The sequence below is a fragment of the Lactuca virosa genome, chromosome 8 (assembly GCF_052849685.1).
Source record: "Lactuca virosa cultivar CGN04683 chromosome 8, Lactuca_virosa_CGN04683_v6, whole genome shotgun sequence".
Classification (NCBI taxonomy): domain Eukaryota; kingdom Viridiplantae; phylum Streptophyta; class Magnoliopsida; order Asterales; family Asteraceae; genus Lactuca; species Lactuca virosa.
This window is the reverse complement of record NC_136433.1, coordinates 251,685,076-251,705,401: the sequence shown is the minus strand read 5'-3', so window position 1 is coordinate 251,705,401 and position 20,326 is coordinate 251,685,076. Positions and strand designations below refer to the sequence as shown.

Sequence of the window (20,326 nt, the reverse complement as noted above, 5' to 3'; positions counted from 1 at the left end):
TATATATATATATATATATATATATATTTTTCGTAAAATAACATCTTCTAGGATGGGTGGGATTATCAATTGCCAAAAGTTCTATCGGCTCCTAGGTTGGTTCGGGTAATCTCTTACCACATGTGATCCTAGCTTCCAGATTGGACACCATGTAATAGACACAAATCTTCACTTTCGAACATGTTCCTGATTTTGAACATGTCACGATTTTCTAATAAGTTTGTGATTTTTATACATTAATACGTTCATGATTTTTTTTACCAACAATGTTACAATGTTGACTTTGAATCTCTGATGATCGTTTGGGTGGGGGTAGTGTTGGTTATGGTTGTTCAAATTGAGATAGGTTAAATAGTGAGACTCAGGAATATGAGTGACAATCAGGACATACGAAAGAAAACCGAACTGGGAATGTGGATTTATCTAATAAATGAACTTTTTGCTGCAAAGTAAAATAATTTATTTATTATTTTTTTTTGAAAAAAAAGCTATCTTAGAAATTAATTATGGTGTTTCAAACATAATCTGATAGTTAAACTAAATAATTGGCCTTTGTTAATTGTTCTGCGATTTTAAGGTAGAGCGTACCACGAATAAGCATAAGCAAACGAAAACCACAATAGAATATAACTATACAAGTAACTTAGCAACGATTATTTGACAAATGATAAAAATATCAGATAGGACAAAGCCTAAGGGTGTTTTTGTAAGATTTTCGTTAAGAAACGAACAAAAATCTATTATTTTATTATTTTATTATTTATTATTTTTTATTTTAGACAGTTATTTTTTTTTTTTTTTTTTTTTTTGAAATTTGATTTAGATAACTGATTGAAGATCTTATGATAATCAATTTTGAACTCTAGAGTTAAGGAAAGAAACTTATTTTTTTCTTTTTATAAGTATTTTGTTTTCATTGTTTGTCGGAAAGTTTTTCAATTATGAAAAAAAATCTAATTTTAAATTTTAAATTTTTATTTTTGTGTGCTTGTTGGTTGTATTTTACCATTTAATCCGATTGTTTGGACAACAGTTAAACTTAAATGGTCACCGAGATCAATTTTAGCTCGACATCGCTAACGAAAAGTCAAACTGAGCTCAACTCAAACTCAAAGGTGTTAGATTAAATTCGAATTCACATATACAAACTAAAAGGGCGGAAATGGAAATAATTAAACTAAAAGGGTAGTTTATGTAACTAACCCTACTTTTTGAATGAGAAACGAGAACCTAATTGGGGTACATAATGAGCTGGACCTCATCTACCTTCTTCTGTAGCTGGCAATGGCGTTGTAATCATATGGGTCCACTCGAAAATTTGACCCGAATATCCTCTCTCCTCAATCGGACCCACATTCGGAGACTACATACTCACCTACGGAACCTCTCCAATAATCAATCAAATTCGTTTTGCGTCAGATCCCTCTTTCTTGATTTTGAACCCATTTGGTTCGAATTTTGGTTTGTCCTATTAGGTTTCCCGATTTTGATTGGCGGGAAATCTGTTCTTACTTGTAGGCGATTATTTTTTCAATTTGAGGAGAGAATTTGAGTAGCAGATCAGAGAATTCTAGTGGTTTTTGTTGAATAAGAGATGGGTGTTTCGGATAATTCGACAGGGTTGCTACTGGCGGTGTTGTCTAGTGGATTTATCGGAACAAGTTTCATATTGAAGAAGAAAGGTCTTAAGCGTGCTGCTGCTTCCACTGGTTTTGGTGCAGGTATGTGGGTGTTGGGATCCTGTAAAATTGAATTCATAGTTGTTAGAGCTTCATATAGTGATTTTGATAATTTGGCATTGCTTTTAGGGTTTGGATTATATTTGGGTATTTGTTTACTTTGGTCAGTTTGCAATCTGAATATCTGATAAGGTTAGTGTTGTAGAGGCTCTTTGAAGGTATGAATTTGAGATGGAGTTTGCATAAATCTGTGGACTAATTGTTTGTAAGCCAAATGTAGGTTCTTTTTCCATATCTTTTGAGTGTGTTTTTGGATATGTGATTCACAAGTGATTATGTGGTATTAAAGATTTAGAATAAGATAACAGTTGTAATATATGGTGAGGGGAGATAGTGCTTGGATGTGAGTTTAGAACCAATTAAATGATACTGAATAATCTGAATCAGATAATCGTGGTTTAGGAGATAGGAGATGATGATGGTGTTTGGATTTGCTTTTGCTTCCTGAAACTGTAATAATCACTTAAAACTTTTGATGATGTTAAGTGTTTGACAAAATTTTATTATTTAAGGAACTTTATATAAAGGTACTTTACTAACATTACAACGATTTCTTTAAACTCTTTATGTTTAAATTTTTTCCAAGTTGCTATCAGTATATTTATTTAATAAGTCCAACTTTATTATTTCTAAACATTTTAAAACAATTACTTTTTATGTTTCACATGAAAAATAAACTACATGTTTTGAAGTTTCAACTACAAGCTTGTAACCACACGAAATCATTGTGGGCAACAATTTTCCACATTTTCTAATTTATGCAACTTTTCATTCTAGAACCAAAAATATGCAACACTTTTACCAATTTATACAACATTTTTACCAATTGCTATTTCTTTCATTTAATCTTTATCTCCACAATATTTTAGGACATGGAGGTTACACTTACCTACAAGAACCACTATGGTGGGCTGGAATGATTACAAGTAAGTTTTCAATAAACAAAAGAACATGATCTATTTCATAATATGGAATATATTTGATTGAATTTGGTTTTTGAATATTTGATTGAATTTGGGTTTTGAATAACATATAGTGATTGTTGGAGAGGCTGCAAATTTTGTTGCTTATGCTTATGCTCCAGCTGTTCTTGTAACTCCTCTTGGTGCATTGAGTATAATTGTTAGGTAATAATTTAAATAAATGGTTTAAATAAATGAAAGTATGTTGTTATTTCTTATAAACACTTGAAATATAATCTGTTTTAAATTTTAATCTTAAACAGTGCGGTTTTGGCACACTTTTTGTTGAAAGAAAGGTTGAAGAGATTGGGTGTTCTTGGATGTGCTTCATGCATAGTGGGGTCCATTGTAATTGTCATTCATGCACCCTCTGAACACACTCCAACTTCTGTTGAAGAAATATGGAATCTAGCAATTGAACCAGGTTCTTTTTTCTTTTTCTTTTTTATAAATTTTCCCATTTGATAAATCATGTTTATAAAATATTGAGAAAATAATAAACAAGGGTTGTTTCCTAGACTTTTTGTATTAAGTCGTTCTTTCTGTATTAAGTCATAAAAACACACACACACATATATATGTTATATAGCTTATTGGATTAAGTGAAAGAGAAACAACAAATTAGTAATCTATTTTTTATTTTTATTGGCAGCATTCTTGATATATGTAGCAGCTACATTGTCATTAGTAGCAGCTCTTGTGATGCATTTTGAACCAAGACATGGGCAAACAAATATATTGATATATTTGGGGATATGTTCTTTAATGGGTTCACTAACGGTATTTTCATGGATTATTTATTTATATTTATATTTATTTCCTCACAAAAAAAAAACATTTTTTTTTTCGTAAGGCAAAATAAAGAAAAAGCACAACCTACTTTCACTACTTTATCGATATAAGTCATTGAGCTATTATTATAATAAGAGTTCAGTGGCTAAATCAAGTACAAATTTTTGTCCTTTTTCTGATTTTGACTAAAGTACCCCTGTCTGATTTTGTAGGTTGTAAGCATAAAGGCCATTGGTATTGCAGTAAAGCTTACTCTAGAGGGAATCAGTCAGATTTCATATCCTCAAACTTGGGTGTTTGTTACTGTTGCTGTGTTATGTGTTATTACACAGTTGAATTATCTTAACAAGGTAATGTTCATGTTCTTTTTATTTTTGAAGTAGTCAAAGCACACATCTGTATAAAAGGGTATTTTCGTAATTTAGAAACCTTTGAAGTTGCAAAGTGACGTGGGGCCACCTCTATTTGCAGGCTTTGGATACATTCAATACAGCAATTGTTTCCCCAATATATTATGTGATGTTCACTTCACTAACAATCATCGCAAGTGTAATAATGTTCAAGGTATCTCTTAATTAAACTGCTATTTTTTTTTTTTTATAGATGCAGCCCCTGAAGTAAAATTATTATAACCATTAAAAAAAAACAAAAAACAAATGCAGGATTGGAAAGATCAGAAGGCTAGTGACATAGTATCTGAAATATGTGGATTCATCACTGTTCTTTCGGGGACAATTATTCTCCATTCAACAAGAGAACAAGAACCATCTTCACCACCAGGTATGCTCCATTCATCTTAAGCTTTTGGATTATTGTCATTAGTAAAGGGTATTTTAGTCATTTGACAAAAATTCAACACTTTCCTACTAAAACCACTTTTGATTTTAGCAGAAGGGTATTTTAGACATTTGACAAAGATTCACTTGGCTGAAAACTATGTGTCAAGTGAAATATTGCAATTTTCGAGGTTTCGGATTCTCCTAATGGTGTCTCTAGTAATCAATCATCATATCTCTTAAAAAGATTGATTGATATTGGATAAAGGGTACTTTAGTCATTTGGCAAAAAAAAGTCAAAAATCTACTTTTGAAAACCACCTACCAATATTCAAGTTGTACTGTGTTTGACATGTGTTGGACTGGGGCTAAGACTGATATAAATGATTGTAATTTTTGTAGGAAATGTAACATGGTATGATCAAAATCCTATAAAATCCGTTGAGGAAGATGAACATTTAATCACAGTTCATAATTCAGATTATTTCGACTAGAAATCTCATTTCAAGATTTTAGTTCATAATTTCTTGGAGATGCATTGAAATTGCAATTGGGGTTGGGTCAAGGCAAAAGTTGCAAGGGTTTTATTGGTCAAAAAAGGTTTTTAAACATTGTATCATATTTGATACAAAGTCCCCAACCAATTATCATTCCATTGGCTCAAATTGTTTGAATTCTCATCAAGATTTGTACATATATATTCTTTTTTGTTTTTCTATTTGTTCTTATGATTTTAGTTTGGTGTGTTTGCTTTTTTAGTTTGTAAAGAACAATTATTCATCTTTTAATACACATATTAGTTTATACTTTATACATAGATGGTGAAAGATATTCAAAAATAGAAATTATGAATGGTGAAAATGAACTCTAATAGTCACTATGCTAGCATGTACTAAATTACATTACTACCCTTGAGGTGGGTTTTAAAAAAATAAATGAAAATTCAGTTATTTTCTAAAGCATGTTGGTATTACGACCAATGGATTATAAGCATGCTGTAATTTTAGTAAAAATATAAAATTATTTTGCATGTCCAAGGATTAAGTATGTATAAAAAGATCAAATTACACAAGTGGTCTTTGTTGTAGGTAGAAAATACTATTGGAAGTCTTTTTGAAGAATTTTTAACATGGTTAGTCATTTTTAGGTTTAAAATGTATATAATTTGTCATTTTCCACCATTCACAAGGACACATCGTGTGCATTTTATAAATATAATAATGACCAACCATGTTATTCAAAATGATCCATTGTGTGAGTTTTAAACCCGAAAATAATCAATCAGATTAACTTGTAGTGATATTTTCTGGGGAGTATGACTTATTAAGGTAATTAGTTTTTTGATTTGTTCATATCTGGGTAACTTTTTTTTTTGTACACATCTAGGTAACAAACTTGTTGGAAGTGTTCACATATGACCATTATGACCTGCTGTAGCAGGTTATATCCTAGATATGAACACTTTCAACAAGTTCGATGTGTAAAAAAAAATAGTTACCCACATATGAACAAAACAAAAAGTAAGAGTAAATTACACGAATGGTCCCTGTGGTTTGGGGGAATTTGTGTGTTTGGTCCCTAATCTATTTTTTTAACTCGGATGATCTCTACTGTTTATTTTTGCTGCGCGCTTGGTCCATGTCTTACCTAAAAAGAATATTGTGTCCTTATTAATTTATTTTTTTAATTAATTTTCTTATTTATGTATTCATTCTTTATATATTTAAAAAAAATTAATAAACCCCACATATCTGTATCTCCTCACCATCCCATCTCTCATCCTCCTCAACTTCTATTTATTTTCCATCTTTAGTGATATCGACGTCTTCACCATCCATTCTTTTTTCGGTCCTTCAACTTCGTCGAATCAACACCACAACCCACTAATGGTGAAGAGACAGTGGGTTATGGTGTTGGTTCGCCAGAGTTGAAGGACAAAAAAAAAGGATGGTGAAGACGTCGATGTCACTAAATATGGAAAAAATATAAAAGTTGAGGAGGATGAGAGATGAGATGGTGACGGATGAGACCCAAATTAAATTTCTCAAATGTGGTTTCAGGTTTACGGTGAGGAGATACAGATATGCATGGTCTATTAATTTTTCTAAATATATAAAAAATAAATACATAAATAAGAAAATTAATTAAAAAATAAATTAATAAGGGCACAATAGTCTTTTTAGGTAAGACAGAGACCAACGCCCAACAAAAATAAACAGTAGGGACCATCCGAGTTAAAAAAATAAATTAGGGACCAAAAACACACATTCCCCCAAATCACATGGACAATTCGTGTAATTTACTCTTACTTTTCATTTTGTTCATATTTGGGTAACCATTTTTTTTGTATACATCTAGGTAACGAACTTGTTAAAAGTGTTCACATCTAGGATGTAACATGGGAGAGCAGGTCATAATGGTCATATGTAAACACTTCCGGTAAGTTTGTTACTTAGATGTGTACAAAAAAAAAGATAGTTACCCAGATGTAAACAAACCAAAAAGTTAATTACCTTAATAAGTCATATTCCCTATTTTCTGCCTACAACAATTACCATTTGTGTAATTTTGTCTAAAGAGAATATATCTCTATTTTGTTATTATAAGTTGAAAAGTGTATATAAAAATCTAAATATTACAAAAAAGTTAATAGATTGTTATATCATCCAACAAAGTAGTTTTTTTTTAACCGACAAATATATTATAAAAGGCCACCGCCTAACAACTAGCTAGACGGGGCAAGAAGAAAAACAGGTAAAGGAGATTACATCATAGTTTTTTGATTTCTATAGACATCTAAGTGGGCATACACACCACTCAACCCATTGATAATGACGGTATGATCTCCTATGCTTTACCCATGTGTACACTAGGGATTTGACATTGTCCGCTATCCTAGTTGGAGCACGAATGTTTTTAAAAACCAAGTCACATCTTGATTTCTATATCAGCCAGATAGCACCATAGCATACACTTATAAAATTATTTCTCATCGTTGGGCATCTCCCCAAATTCTTTGCAAAAAAGATGAGTTCTCCAATGTTGTCAAATTGTGGGGCAGGAATGTCACACCATTTAAAGATCCACTCCCATACTATTATTGCCTGTGGACATCGAATCCGAATACGCCTGACATCATCTTCCATATACCTAAGCATCAAGGTTAGGTGGCGTTCTCCAGTTCCATGTCTGTTGCGACATTTGTATCCGCTCATTAACTTTGCAAGATTTATGTCTCTCAAGTTGGTACAAATCTGGGAATTTGTTTTTGAGAGGCTCATTACCACACCATGTATCAAACATGAAAAAAGACAAAAGACAAAAGACATTTAACCACTTCCAAAACAAAGAACACGAGAATGTCATCTCTTTCACATACCTGTTTTTTGAATATGTCTTGGAACTCGATTCTAACCTTTTGTAATTCAGTTTTCGCCCCAGCCACGTTGTTCCATGCCTTAGAAATGGATATTTTAGATAAGGAATCAGAAGGTTTGTTACTTAAATTGTGGATGCCCATTATTACCCTTCTCCATAATGCCGACTTTTCTGTTTTAAACCCCACCACCATTTAACGATCAAAGAGAAATTGAAGGTTCGGAGTGAACCCAATCCCAATCCTCCATTTTCCTTTGGTGCTACAATATTTTCTCAAGCAACCCAACTTATTTTTTGCTTATTGTCACTTCCGTCCCACAAGAATTGTTTTCTAATTTTTTCCAGTGTATTAAATATTAATAACTCCCACCAAAGTAGCTAGGTTTCATATTTGCACTTTAAATGCACGCTTTAATTGGTTAGAATAACAATAAATGATTTGGAGACAAATGTCAAGAAGTTCACTATTTTCTTCGCCAAAGTTATGTCAGAAGTTAATGTTTATGGTCAAAAGTTGTATTAAATTATAATTCTACCACCAAGCGTTTTGGCTCAAAAACCATTTATTTTCAAATCTCACCGAAGATCTTACTATCTTTAATGAGACATCGAAATACTACTACCACGTTCATAGATCCGAAGTTCATAATTTGTGCATTCAATCGTTATGGATGTTACACTTAATTTACTAAAGTACAAAAAAATATCATTTTAGTAACTAAGGCACAAATTGTTGAACATCACATAACCGCAACGATTAAATGGTATTGAATGCCGTTCAAAAAAAAAACAAATGGTATTGAATCGGTATCAATATATTTTATATGTTTTATATATTTGAAAACTAGTCGTGAAACTCACGTATTACGTGGGTTAATTTAAAAAAAAAAGTTAAATATAAATGTCAAAATATTTGAAAACTTTGAATTTATAAGAAAATAAGAAAAATAATGAATTATTATAATGGAAATGTTTTGTATCTTTTAAATTTAAACAAATAATTTTAATAAATAAAATAAACTAATGAGCTTTAATTTTAGAAAATTTGAGATTAAAAGATAAGTTTATTAATGAAATTGATATCAATTTATTAGTACATTTATTGCCATTATTACATTAAAATATTATGTGGAATTTAATAAAATAGAAAAACTCATAAAATGACATGTGGAAAAAAAATTAATTCAAAATAACCATAAAATGACATTTAGCAAATTGAATGAAAGTGTGACAAATGGCAAAAAAAACCTTCATTTATTAGAGAGGATACATGTTTTTTTATCAGATCTTTAAACATTGGCGGATTATAAAATATTATTCGGTTTGTATTATCGTAAAGGTTTATCTTTTATACATTTTCGTCACAAATCCCACAAAACAAGTTGATAGATTCCGTTCAAGTTTTGGCAAAAAATAGTTTTTATTTCATTTCTTTGAGCAGAAAAATAACGACAAATCGATTTTCTTGTATTTGGTATACTGAAAGTTACATATATTAATCCCTATGTACGGCTTCTTGTAAAGAAAGAAGATAACCTCTCAATTCTCATTATTTCATTATTTTCTTAGTGCGTATATAAATTAACTCAAATCGGTATATACAATTTACATAAAATAGTTTAGCGGCTATACATTATCTTAGTTTTGAGTGGTTTTGGAATGGAAAAGGAGTTAATATTTCATTGTTTTCAGTTATATATAAAGAAAAATTACATATTTTGTACTAATTCTCACTTTAGGATGTATTTGAGACATTACATCTAACTGAAAACTTATTTTTCAAGTTTTTTAAAATTGTGATGTTTGTCAACGAATTTTAAAGATTTAAGAATCTTTTACAAATAAAAAACTTTTGAATTTGTTTGAGGATACAAATTTAAAGCTTTTAGTTTGTAATAAAAAAAACTCTTAAATAAGTAGTTTATGAGAGAACCGTAGTAGCTTTTACATCTAATTTTTCTGTTAATATAATTTTATATTTTTAAAACCTTCAAATCTATTTTTCCAAACACTTCTGCACACATAAACCTCTTGTTACCAAGCATTTTAGGAAAAATACCTAAATGTAAGAATACGAAGTTAAGAACATATTTTGTATTGATTATACTTTAGGCATTGTATTTTCTTTGCGTCCACATTACATAATTGACCATACTTTATTTAACAATAAAATTTAAAGTACATTGTTATATAGCGGAAAATAACTTATATTACCTTAGAATATTGACAGAAATTATAGTATATTATTATTCTACATAAGAAAAACAAATTGCCCAAAATGCTAATATATATGGTTCCTAATTTGGCCGATTGCTATGGCCAAATAGGGTTTAATACTTCACGACTTTTTAAGGTTTCATAGAAATATACACTATTGTACTTATGCAATAAAAAAGTTATACATTTTTATGATCCGACCATTTGTGCATTTGAAAAAGGATCAAGATTACATGGATTTTTCAAGATTTCATTAAATGTTAGGCAGTTGAGAAGTGTATTACTTCATTTATTAACTCCCTTCTACCCTCAAACTTCATATCCAGTATTCACAATTCTTTCTCTCTCTGCTCTCTCTCCCTCTAAAGTGGGTTCATGGCTCGAAGAACCATGGGTGTGGGCATGGGTCTGGTCACAGCCATTTTGATTGTGGGTGCAGCCATTGGTGGAGCCAATGGAGATGCCATGGTCAGTGGCTCAGTCTTCTGTGACCAATGCAAAGATGGCCAAGTTTCCCTTTTTATGGATTACCCTCTCACTGGTCAGTTTTTACAAAGACTAAAAATGTTTTTGTATATTGTATTTCAGTTGTTTTTTCTGATTTAATCTTAACTTAATTGATCAAAAACAAATTCTATCTAAAGGAGTAAAAGTAGCAATGGCTTGCCCGGGGCAGGGCGGGCAGCTCAAGGTGATTAGCGAAGAAACTACAAATTTTCTAGGGAGCTACGTAATGCGGTTTGATGGGGCACGGGATATGAGTGGTTGCCGGGCACAGGTTTCCGGCGACGGGCAAGGGTGTCGGGCAGTTGCCGGTCCTGCCCAGAGCTTGAATCTCGTGTTTCAAATGTTTGATACTTCGATTTATACCGTTGGTCATTTGATTTCCCAACCTGCCCAACCAATGCCCAACTGCCCGCGGTCATCTTCACCTGTGCCCACGCCGGTAACACCAACATTGCCTCCTCCGGCCAAGTCTCCGCCTGTTCTTCAACCACCGCCACTACCAAGGTTGCCGCCCATGCCGCCAGTTCCGTTCTTGGAAGCTTCAGCTTGCCCATACCGGTAAGTGTGATCATCAACCATTCAAACTTCTATCCATGCAGTATCGACTTTTACTTTATGCATATGAAATTCCTGCTATTATTCTCCGTTGACTGTACTTTATGAATCTGAAAACTGAAATGCACCATGCTACATTCACTTGTACATTATGCATATGAAAGTATCATGATATACTGACTTGTGTTACATGTTTGTATTATAAGTATGAATGTGTACATTTTAGAAAAAAAATTATAGGAAAAAAAAATATACTAATCAAATTTAATGTATTATCTAAAAAAGCTAGTGTTATGCTAGTACAATTCCTGTTGGTCAATGAAAGCCATATTTTTTAAAAGAAAAATTATATAGCGATCACTGTGACCTTGCTAAACTAACACAAATTCTCATTATCCTACATGACAATCGTATGTATTTCCTAAAATAATATCTAATTTTTTTGAAATTGTTTCTTACATACATTTCATGTCTTGAAGGGTAATAATGTCTTTTCACCATCTTTTTTATTTTAGCATGTGGACAATGCCGGAGCACGAGTGTTATTGGAGGGTGCTAGCCCCGGACCTAAAAGTGTCATTTGTATTCGGACCACTGGCAGCAAGGAAATACGGGAATGATATTACACTGCGTGGAAGCATGACTGGTCGTGGGGACCCATACAAAACCCTTTTAAGAGAAGCTACAACTGCACTTTTAAACTCTTACAATAGTATCCAATTCCCCTATCATCCATTCGATGTTGTTCAACACTTAAATATGGCCTTGATTGGAGGATCCACACGACAAGTTCTCATGACTGCTCTTCAGTTCCTTAGGGCAAATTCGGGTCGACCTGGAAATGTTACGTGCAAGTTCACAACTTGCAACTAAAATGGTTGTTTCCGTGTCAAAACTTGTTCTTATGTTAAAATCGAGTATATTTTGACTGATTACTATTCGGATATTATTTTTATAATATATGATATATGTGAGGTATCACTAAAATCCTAATGTTGTTGTATTCGATAGTGTAAGTAATCCAGTATTATTCTTTATTTCAATTAAAGATGTTGTTGATCGTTGCTATATATGTATTCTATATATGTAGGCTAAATAAACGTGTAATGATCTATGTAGATATTAGTTCAAATAAACGTGGTTCTTTACTCATAAGCAATTAACCACCTCATAAAAGTTCTTAAGACTTATATTTCTTAGTTCTTACCAATAATAATTATGTGTAACAAATAAGTTGTTATTATTAGTAAAAATATGTGACGACTATGTTGATATTATAAATAAGACATATGGTTATTATATATACTACTTTGGGTAAAATATGTAATCCGTATATGGTTTGCCATGAGCATATGTTGGTACAAGATGCGGTTTTTGGTAGCGACATAATGCGATGTTGGGTTATATGGTACAAGTGTTTAATACGTTGCAAGACGTTTTTCAATTATACGGTACAACTATTTAATGCGTTGTAAGACTTTTTCGTCTCCTAAAAACGGCAAATTAAAGTAGGATTGGCCTGCAAATTTATTTAATAACTTTTTTTTTTTTTGACATTTAGCTGTTTGTAATTATGGATGAATTCTGTAATTTTAGCTTTATAAACCCATTCAAGATCCAAATAAGTTATTAATGAACTCTGTTTTCGACTCACTACCGAGTTGACTAAGCAATGACCACACCCATGCTCTTCCTAGTTCTTCTAGCATTGCTCTCGATATCTACTTGCCATGCTCATAAAGAAACCACGATTCACGAACTCAGAATCGCATTTAACCAAAACCGACTCAACTCAAGGCAACTCGTCGAGTTCTATCTTGGTGAGATCAATAAACTCAACCTGATATTTAAAGGGGTCCTTGAAGTGAACCCAGATGCCCTATATGAAGCAAATAGAGCCGACAGGGAGCGGGCAGCTAACGTGCCTCGGTCCCTGGTCGGCTTGCATGGCATTCCTGTCCTTCTCAAGGACAATATTCCCACAAAAGATAAACTTAACACGACAAGTGGTTCGTTTGCACTGCTCGGGTCCATCGTGCCCCGAGATGCAGGGATTGTTTCAAAGTTGCGGAAATCCGGAGCGATTATATTGGGGAAGGCTACCTTGAGCGAGTGGTCTAATTTTAGATCTCTGAGTGCACCTAGTGGTTGGAGCCCGAGAGGTGGACAAGGAAAGGTCAGTATTAAAAATTATAGTGTCTAGAGTTTTAGTTCAAACTTGCAACTCACATGCATTGCTCAACTAAAGAATCAAGACGCTCTTACAACACGTTATGGTATTTGGTAATTTGCAAAAAGTAGCAACTTACTTTACCACTCGTTATCACTATAAGTAACTATTTGCCCATTATTGAACATAGTTAAATTTTTTACTCATAAATCAACATATTTTCTTTTTTATCTATACTGATCGTGTCAATATGCAAAACCAAATAAATAAATCGTGCTTTATTAATTACCAATAATAGCAATGTACTTAAATTTATTTATCCATAACTACAACCTACTTATATTTCTTTATCCGTTATAGCAATATACTTTATTATTCTTTACGGAAAATAGAATTATGTAATCTAACATCTTTAAGCATTTTACGTATTTAGATAATATATACCTATTCTTTGTTACATATTGTGTGGTTATTGGTAAAGTAAAGAAAATCCATTTTTATTATGGATAATGAAATGTAAATATGTTGCTATTACGAGTAAAACATAATTACATTGTTTATATCGGTAGCGAAAATACGTTCATTGCTATTTTCTGCAATATATTGTATTGTTTATGAACAAACATAAACAATACGAACATCATCTAAAATTTTTTAATGCATCTTTGTAGAATCCATTCGTTCTGTCAGCAACTCCATGTGGCTCGAGTAGCGGACCAGCAATATCAGTGGCGGCTAATATGGCGGCAGTGTCAATAGGAACCGAGACAGACGGGTCTATCTTATGTCCCGCTAGCTTCAATTCAGTGGTTGGTATCAAACCTACTGTCGGTCTCACTAGCCGAGCCGGGGTCATCCCGGTTTCTCCGTCACTAGACACCATTGGGTAAACTTTTCTTTCACAATCATTTTACGCGACCGTTTCCATGTCGCTATTCACTATTTTTTATTTTATTTTTGTATTATTTTGTATGATGTTTTTTGTTTCTTTATCAGGCCGATATGTAGGACCGTGTCAGATGCGGTTTATGTTCTTGAGACCATCGTGGGATTCGACTACAATGATCGTGATGCTACTAAAAAAGCATCGCAATACATCCCGTATGGTGGATACACTCAGTTCCTAAAGGCTGATGGGCTCAAGGGGAAGCGAATCGGTGTTGTTAGAAACCCGTTCTTCGTGTTCTCTAATGGATCAAACTTACATCAAGTATTTGAAAATCATTTGCAAACACTAAGGTATCTTCTCTTAATAAAGTGGATTATAAATTACAAAAAAAAAAAAAAGATAAATACAAAACAAGAACATAAGGTTTCATTTTTTATTTTGTTACATATTCCGGGAGACATAACATAATAGTTTATAATGTATTTGAGGTGCATTTTATTAAAATCGTAATTGCTGTCAATATTACACAATTACAACATTCTATCTCAATGTGTATGTGTCTATGAGCAACACATGAACGTCGAATGAGGTTCAAAACAAAACCAAAAAGTCTAAACAAACCACGAAACCATATAATTAAAAAAATCAATGGCTAAGATTAAAGCCGGTTAGTACACGAGTAAACTAAAGTTATGACCACTACCAATCATGATCACCATCAGATGAATTTCAATGACAGCAGTGATTTGGTCAGATAATTTGGTTATGTTTTAAAACAATCATCGTGAATGTATTTTTAATTCTCAACATTATAACATGACTTTCTTTTACTACTGCATAAACTTGTTAGGAACGAAGGAGCAATCTTGATTGATAATTTGGAGATTAGTGGCATCGACACCATATCTAACGCCACCGCTAGTGGTGAAGCAGCAGTTGCAATAGCCGAATTTAAGATCGCAATAAACGCTTACTTGAAATCACTTGTAGCGTCTTCTGTTCGCTCGTTAACGGATATAATCGCATTCAATAACAAATTTTCCGATTTGGTAACAACCCGATTCGTAATTTAAACACCATTTGTTATCCATTAGTTTTTGGTTCAAAAATTTATGGTTGATTGCAGGAAAAGATTAAGAATCTTGGGCAAGATATATTTTTGGCAGCCGAAGGGACAAATGGGATCGGAGATTTGGAGAAGGCAGCAATTGCAAACATGGCGAGGCTTACGAGAGAGGGATACGAGAAGATGATGGCGGAGAACCGCCTAGACGCGGTGGTGACTCCACGTGCTGATATTTCTCCGGTGTTGGCAATTGGTGGTTTTCCGGCGATCAGTGTTCCGGCTGCGTATGACAACAAGGGTGTTCCTGTAGGTATTTGTTTCAGTGGATTGAAGGGGTCTGAACCTACATTGATTGAAATCAGTTATGGATTCGAACAAGCAACAAATGTCAGAAAGATTCCGACGTTTTTGCCTTGATCAAGAATCTTTGTCGATACTTATATGAATCTCGAAATTAGTTTTACTTGTTTGCTTTTAGAACATGGAAATAAATCTTGAGCTTTAATGACGAATGAAAAGGGTATTTCAGCCATTAAATTGTGAGGGGATTAGTAGTGCGTTTCTTGTTTAGATGGATTTTCCTTGGGCCACTATTGGTCATTAATATAAGCAACGCCGTTAAAATGATCAATATGATCTTGTGAGATAAATATATGTTAAGTTTTTCTATTCCTTTTTATATAAAAAAATTCCACAAATTAAAAGAAAAGCGTGCAACTATAGTTTGTGTTGCCAAAATTCTTTTATCTTTTCATTATTACCATTTAGGGCTTTTACTTCTAGTCCAACAAAAGTCCTTGGGCCTTGTGGGCCTTGGCCCTCGGTCTTTCTCCTTAAACGCTATATCCGCCCTAAGACTCAATACTTTCACAAAAGATGTGTTTTGTTGTAGTTGTCCTTGCTTTTATTTGGACTCTTTGAAATTTCTGAAATGCGACGCTCTTTGGTTCGAAGAAGCCGATAAAAGATGAGTTAATAGAAAATATTATTTCTCAATCGTACTTTTGTACTTTTGATTGTATAATAGAGATGTTAAACTTAGAGAAAACTTGATTGGGTGGTTGCAAAACCCAACCATGCCAATTTCTTCTTTGTAATGCTTTTTAGCTAGCTACTTGCTAGTTTTTATGGCATGTGATGACAGGTCACAAAGAAAGGCAAAGAAATTGAGTTGAACAAAATCATTTTTTATTACTACTTCATTGTTTATATGTCAGCATAGCATGTTTGTCGATCAAATCTTATTGGTTTTTAATCATGCACATGACATATGATGTCATCATTTATATAAAGATTACAACGGTGCGAGATTCATATATTAAAACTGTAGGAGAACAATGTTTGAAAAATAAGATTCTTTTAGTTGGTTATTATGAATATAATTAGGGGAGTTGGTAACCAAACAACAAACCACGGTTTTCTTTTGAATGTTGAAGTTTAGCGACAGGTTTTGGTCGACCCACTTTAATCATGTATTTGACTTTTAAGCAAAGGGGGTGTTTTCGGAAATATTATTGGTTAAACTCGAATAATTTGTTGATTCTTTTGTCTTTATAGTAAATGATGACGTGCATAAAAGAAACTTACAAGTTATATCATTAATTTGAATTAATTTGATTGGTTTATTTTTATGAATAAAATGATACGATACAATTATTATCATAAAATCAAGGACCAATTTCTATGTAATTTATTTTTAAATACATTTGATTGATTTATTCTGATTTAGGAACGTCATTTTACACAATATTCTAGAAAGATAAGGGCTCAAGTGTCATGAACTCAATAAATACAAGGGCCAATTTCAAATGGGTTCCAAATTGGTTCTATGACTCACTACTAGATTTGTTTATTGTAGCTGAACCACCATCCCCAAACCCCACCACCCCACCCCACCCCACCCCAACCAACCCCCTAACTGGACCACTATAAAAACTAAAAGAGAACTAGTGGAGTAGATCCAAAAATCAAACACATACACACAAATCCAATGGTCGAGCCCATGGTCACATTTTTCCTCCTCTTCCTCTTAGCCACCGGAACCCAGGGTCAAACCTCAGACGAAGTGAGTTGGGCCAAACGGGTAGACACAGGTTCACAAGTTGTCACAACCATGCAATTCTACTTCCACGATACTTTAAGCGGAAGCAATCCAAGTGCAATCCAAGTAGCTCAACCGCAGTCAGGCAGCAACTCACTTGGAGGGTTTGGTAACCTCATGATGGTTGATGACCCGTTGACGGAAGGACCGGACAAGAATTCCAAGCTCATTGGACATGCTCGTGGGATGTATGGTCAAGCAGCCCGAAATGAGCTTGGGCTGATTATGGTCTTAAATTATGGTTTTACTGATGGGATATATAAAGATAGTACATTCAGTCTTTTGAGTTTAAACCCTGCTATGCAGACAGTTCGTGAGATGACGATAGTTGGTGGTACTGGACTTTTTCGACTGGCGCGTGGGTATGCATTGGCTCAAACGTACTCGATTAATTCTAGTGGTGATGCAGTTGTAGGGTACAATGTCACGATTTCTACTTATATTTAAGTTGTAACCTTTTTGTTAATGTTTGTTTTTAGTATCCAATGTATTTGAGATTCTTATTCAGATGTATGTTGTTCATTTATATTATCAAATATTTAATAAATTGGTAATATATTAGAAAGTACAATGGTGGCCACTTAAATCTTTTGTGTGCTAAAATTTTAAGATGGGTATTGATTTTGTTTTGTTGGAAATGTTTGGGATATCGTTAACTATTTGATATTAAGAAAAGAAAATATTAAGAACGACCATACATTTAAAGACTCTGTTTATAGATGTTTATAGATAATAATTACATGTTGTACACAATTTTCTTCTAATGGAACTTTTAATCGTTATCTTTTGTTTTAAACAGAACTATAGAATGATGCAAATAATAAAAACTTTAAGTTGGCCACTACGATTGTACGATTGTCTTGAACCAAAATCTGAAGTCGTCCATGATTATTATTATCAATGATGTCTCATATTATCAACTATAGACTTATTTATCTCATCTCGTCGACTCATATAATCATGTTTTAATTTTCATCAAAAGTTGCATCTAAAATGCACATAATCTAAGAAACTGAAGCAATAATAAGCAACATACCGGCATACAATCATATATGAATCTGGAAAATAATCATCATGAATAGTGTTAACTTAGGGCGGACTTTAATTTCATTTGTATAATTTAACCATTTAAACTTTCTTAAAAACCAGAGTTGCCAATTTGACACGATTGTGTCATTGTCTATAACGAATATATGGAATGGAAGAACTGATGAAAGTAAAAGTTCATTTTGATCACATTTATCTAGTTTTGCCAATTGGCTCTTTTACTTACATTTCCTAATCCTACAAAAACAGTTGTCTTGAAGATTGAAAGAAGAGAAAATGACAAATTCAGCCAATTACACTAATTACATTACAAATTTAACCAAAAAAAAATCGAAATTACAAATTTGGCCATTGATTTCGCAGATGGAATAGCCCCATCTGCGATTTGGGCTTTCCATCTGCGAATGTACAAGCGGCTAAAGCACAGTTGTAGTTGAAAAATTGTTATTTTATATAATTAGAAAGATAAAAATTGTTTGTTTATATGGTTAGAAAATGTTATTTTATATAATTAGAAAGATAAAAATTGTTTGTATATTTGTCGTATAACTTGGAAAATTGTTTATATATTTGTCGTTTAAGTTGAAAAATTGTTATACTATGTGTATGTTATTGTTTTTTTATCGTAAATATATAAATTATTTATTAAATATTTGTATTTGCATTGTTATTATTGTTTATGTTATTATTGCACTTAATAATCATATATTTTAAAACGAAATATTTGTTTAGTTCTCTAATATGTTTTTGTGTTTTGTGCAGCATGATTTTAATTATTTCAATGTGAAAGCAATTGTAAACTTAAAAGGCTCGGGGTGTAATATATGGGAAGTATTTGAAGTGTTAGATGGTGTCAGGCATGACATATTTAGAGATACCGTATTTGGTTATTTGTTGGATGTCCCTCGCTTACAAGGGGACGGATTGTTGTTCCATAAAATGTTCATTCATTAGATCCGACCGGACGCTGTTTTATCTCCAGATGGAATAAAACGGTTATATTTTAGAGTAGGCGATACGAAAATGGTATATGGGCCGGAAGAGTTTTGTTTGATAACCGGCTTCAATTTTGGGGAGTATCCAAAAAACATCGGGAAAAAAGTGTCAGAAAAAATAGTAACTGATAAAAAAAGATGTTTATTGCGTGAGCGGCTATTTCCGAACTATACAAATAGTTCGGTGAAAATCGGCGACCTGAAAAGTTTTATTTTAAATCAACTATTCTTAGAAGTTGACGACGCCGATGCAGTTAGAGTATGTTTGATATACATTTTGTGTGAAGGTTTTTTGGGAAAAGAAATAAATGATCGGGTGCCACAAGATTGGTTTTTTTTTTTGCTGAGAATTTGGATGTCTGGAACAGGTATATTTTGTTTACGTTGAAAGTTTTATATTATTAATGTTAATTTATATTATAACTATTTTTTTTTTGTTTTGTTAGTTTCGCTTGGGGTAGCTATCTATGGGATTTTACGTATGATGACCTTGAGGATACATGGAACACGATAAATAAATATTTATCACTTCTGAGCGTCGTCAAACTTTAAAATACTCCGTCTCAGGATTTACGGCTCCAATAAGGGTATAAAAATTTACTTATATTTAAATTGTTTTATTGTTATGTTTTTTATTTTAATTTTAACTTTTATTACTATAATTGTAAAAATTGTAGATATGGATATATGAGATGCTTCCGGCTGTTCGTGCATGTGGATTTGTATTGAGAAAAAATAGAGACATGCCTCGGATGAAACGATGGAGTGGGACAAAAAAATTGAAATTGGTTGATGTGAACAAGATTTTTTCAAAGATACAGGTTTATAAATATTTTTTTTATTATTAATAATCTTCATTATTATACTTTTATATGCATTTTTAATATGTTAAATTTTTTAGGAGGGACAACCACCAAGACAAAACATGTTACCGAGTGATGGTGAGATGACATCTTGTTATTATATGTCATTTCAAGAGTATGTATATGGTGAACGGAAATCAGTTCCATCCCCAGTACAGGACCATTTTAGGAGACAAGACGAATCTTCGTCTAGTATGTCGTCCAGTGGTCGCTCTCATGGTAGAGGTAGGGGCAGTGGGAAACACAACCTAGACGAGGTGTTGAAACGG

The 20,326-nt window shown here is 32.7% G+C and overlaps 4 protein-coding genes across 4 annotated transcripts; all 4 read left to right on the top strand.

The window, feature by feature from the left end:
• The first annotated feature begins 1,259 nt into the window (after window positions 1-1,259).
• Window positions 1,260-5,080, top strand: LOC145132759 (magnesium transporter, putative (DUF803)). Its single transcript, XM_079067662.1, has 9 exons — window positions 1,260-1,721; window positions 2,609-2,665; window positions 2,776-2,866; window positions 2,965-3,125; window positions 3,354-3,481; window positions 3,706-3,843; window positions 3,965-4,057; window positions 4,156-4,273; window positions 4,672-5,080. The coding sequence occupies exons 1-9, from the start codon at window positions 1,595-1,597 to the stop codon at window positions 4,761-4,763; spliced, it is 1,005 nt and encodes a 334-aa protein (XP_078923788.1). The 5' UTR covers window positions 1,260-1,594; the 3' UTR covers window positions 4,764-5,080.
• A 5,097-nt stretch (window positions 5,081-10,177) lies between these two features.
• Window positions 10,178-11,996, top strand: LOC145128982 (Pollen Ole e 1 allergen and extensin family protein). The gene is made up of 3 exons (XM_079063748.1): window positions 10,178-10,405; window positions 10,509-10,929; window positions 11,442-11,996. The coding sequence occupies exons 1-3, from the start codon at window positions 10,240-10,242 to the stop codon at window positions 11,797-11,799; spliced, it is 945 nt and encodes a 314-aa protein (XP_078919874.1). The 5' UTR covers window positions 10,178-10,239; the 3' UTR covers window positions 11,800-11,996.
• Window positions 11,997-12,598: 602 nt separating this feature from the next.
• On the top strand, window positions 12,599-15,589 carry LOC145131423 (putative amidase At4g34880). Its single transcript, XM_079066107.1, has 5 exons — window positions 12,599-13,102; window positions 13,768-13,982; window positions 14,093-14,335; window positions 14,836-15,034; window positions 15,112-15,589. The coding sequence occupies exons 1-5, from the start codon at window positions 12,599-12,601 to the stop codon at window positions 15,466-15,468; spliced, it is 1,518 nt and encodes a 505-aa protein (XP_078922233.1). The 3' UTR covers window positions 15,469-15,589.
• A 1,406-nt stretch (window positions 15,590-16,995) lies between these two features.
• On the top strand, window positions 16,996-17,723 carry LOC145133133 (dirigent protein 23-like). Its single transcript, XM_079068066.1, has one exon. The coding sequence runs from the start codon at window positions 17,042-17,044 to the stop codon at window positions 17,597-17,599; it is 558 nt and encodes a 185-aa protein (XP_078924192.1). The 5' UTR covers window positions 16,996-17,041; the 3' UTR covers window positions 17,600-17,723.
• The last annotated feature ends 2,603 nt before the right edge of the window (window positions 17,724-20,326 follow it).

What these genes read in the sequence shown, in the direction of transcription:
- LOC145131423 (XM_079066107.1), top strand. Translation starts at nt 12,599, where the DNA reads ATGACCACACCCATGCTCTTCCTAGTTCTTCTAGCATTGCTCTCGATA. An exon ending in CCGTCACTAGACACCATTGG is followed by an intron (nt 13,983 to 14,092) that starts GTAAACTTTTCT and finishes TTTCTTTATCAG; the next exon opens with GCCGATATGTAGGACCGTGT. An exon ending in AATCATTTGCAAACACTAAG is followed by an intron (nt 14,336 to 14,835) that starts GTATCTTCTCTT and finishes TAAACTTGTTAG; the next exon opens with GAACGAAGGAGCAATCTTGA.
- LOC145128982 (XM_079063748.1), top strand. Translation starts at nt 10,240, where the DNA reads ATGGCTCGAAGAACCATGGGTGTGGGCATGGGTCTGGTCACAGCCATT. An exon ending in TATGGATTACCCTCTCACTG is followed by an intron (nt 10,406 to 10,508) that starts GTCAGTTTTTAC and finishes TTCTATCTAAAG; the next exon opens with GAGTAAAAGTAGCAATGGCT. An exon ending in GCTTCAGCTTGCCCATACCG is followed by an intron (nt 10,930 to 11,441) that starts GTAAGTGTGATC and finishes TTTTTATTTTAG; the next exon opens with CATGTGGACAATGCCGGAGC.
- LOC145132759 (XM_079067662.1), top strand. Translation starts at nt 1,595, where the DNA reads ATGGGTGTTTCGGATAATTCGACAGGGTTGCTACTGGCGGTGTTGTCT. An exon ending in GTGGGCTGGAATGATTACAA is followed by an intron (nt 2,666 to 2,775) that starts GTAAGTTTTCAA and finishes AATAACATATAG; the next exon opens with TGATTGTTGGAGAGGCTGCA. An exon ending in GAATCTAGCAATTGAACCAG is followed by an intron (nt 3,126 to 3,353) that starts GTTCTTTTTTCT and finishes TTTTATTGGCAG; the next exon opens with CATTCTTGATATATGTAGCA.
- LOC145133133 (XM_079068066.1), top strand. Translation starts at nt 17,042, where the DNA reads ATGGTCGAGCCCATGGTCACATTTTTCCTCCTCTTCCTCTTAGCCACC.